Source organism: Brassica oleracea, chromosome C7 (genome assembly GCF_000695525.1).
Source record: "Brassica oleracea var. oleracea cultivar TO1000 chromosome C7, BOL, whole genome shotgun sequence".
NCBI classification, from domain to species: domain Eukaryota; kingdom Viridiplantae; phylum Streptophyta; class Magnoliopsida; order Brassicales; family Brassicaceae; genus Brassica; species Brassica oleracea.
Window position 1 is genome coordinate 18,303,460 of NC_027754.1, and position 1,554 is coordinate 18,305,013.

General features: G+C 39.8%; 1 protein-coding gene across 1 annotated transcript; it reads right to left on the reverse strand.

Annotated features, from left to right (window-relative positions):
• Positions 1-339: 339 nt before the first annotated feature.
• LOC106303968 lies at positions 340-1,454 on the reverse strand. The gene is made up of 2 exons (XM_013740329.1): positions 836-1,454; positions 340-610 (listed from the first exon to the last, which is right to left on the reverse strand). Coding segments are annotated over exons 1-2 (390 nt in total). The 5' UTR covers positions 1,225-1,454; the 3' UTR covers positions 340-609.
• Between the last annotated feature and the right edge of the window lie 100 nt (positions 1,455-1,554).

Here is a 1,554-nt window from a genome sequence, read left to right on the forward strand (position 1 = left end):
TCTTTTTTTTTTTTTTTTTTTTTATGTAAGCGGACACGTAACATCTATTGACTGCTTCTTGAATAACTCACGGCACCTCCAGCCATTTCTTCTTCTTTTGTCTATCCGAGAAATTTGATCGAGACGGGTACAATCCAAATTTGTTTTAATGTGATTTGGTTTTGTTATTTCGATTCTTATGAACCAAAACCAGTCGTGAATTCATACGGTTTAATTCTGTAAAATCCAAGCTAACAAATGAAGCTTTACATTTCGAGGTTATGATCGGGACCTGACAACTTTTATCAAACTACAAACAAATATTTTACGGCTAAATTGGATAAAAGAAACAAAAGCGAAGACAAATGTACTTTTTGTATGCTTTTTATAAGAAACTCATGTTACATAATAATAATAGAACCATCCATGAAAAAAAGCACAAATAAGAAAGGTTCTCTCTACTATCTATCTAACAGACAAATCTTTTTGAAAGTAAAAAAAACAATATCCACATGGTTTTCCCCAACCAAAACACACAGATAAAAGAGGATATAAAAACTCTAAATCTGGATTCTTTTTTGGTCCTCTGCATGAGGGATGATGATAGCATCACTTCACAACAGCTTCCATTCTACAAATGAATTATATCCAAAACAAACATTGTAACTAGGCATGAACATGAATCGGCTAGCTTTAATTTCGGGAAAAATGTATTACGGCACACAACGACTAATATATGATTTAGCGTTTGTTGAATTTCAAATAAAGCGGTCAGAGTTACGTTTGATCCTGATTCTCTAAAAGCCCCAAATTCAATAATAACAAGAAGATCTGGATAGACTCAAACGAAATTTACCAGAAACCTCCTTTCTGGGGCGCCAAGACGTAGCAGAGGATTGACCTCCCGGCCATGGAAATGGCGGAAACGATCCCGACGACATAGAAAACCACGATCAGAGCCAGAACCCAGGGCAACAGGAGGAAGCCGATGAAGAAAGTCACAGATCCACAGAGCATAAGGGCAACAGATACGCCGAGAAGCAGCGACGCGAATCCCGACGGAGATATGTAAGCCATGGAAAGCGACGACGAAAACCGAGGCCGACGACTTCTCACCACCGGTGAATCGGGGAAGTGGTCCGGGAGAGAAATGGGCATCGGAGGAGAACGGAGGAGAGACAGGACAAGGGCAGATAGGTCGTAGAAAGCCCTACTAGACTCTTCATCTCTTTGTCTTCTCATCATGTAGGTGAAAGTCGGGATAATAGATACGCCGATGGTCTGGGAGAAAGAAGGTTTTAGGAGTAATGGAGACAATAATGCGGTTCCCCTAGAGACAAGGGAATTGAATCTTCTCTGCAAAAGGATCACTTTTTTATATTATTATTTTTTTTATTAAAATCTCTGAAAAAAAGCAGATTTCTTGTGTTTGGATAACGAGAAAAGCAACGGAAAAATGAATAAACAATAAAGAAGGCGCGCGTGTGAAGAATACGCGGCGGTGAGGCGAGTTTGTGGGATGTTTGTTTCAGAAGAATGGAGGTGGAAGACAATTTGAGAGGGGGGGGGGGGAAG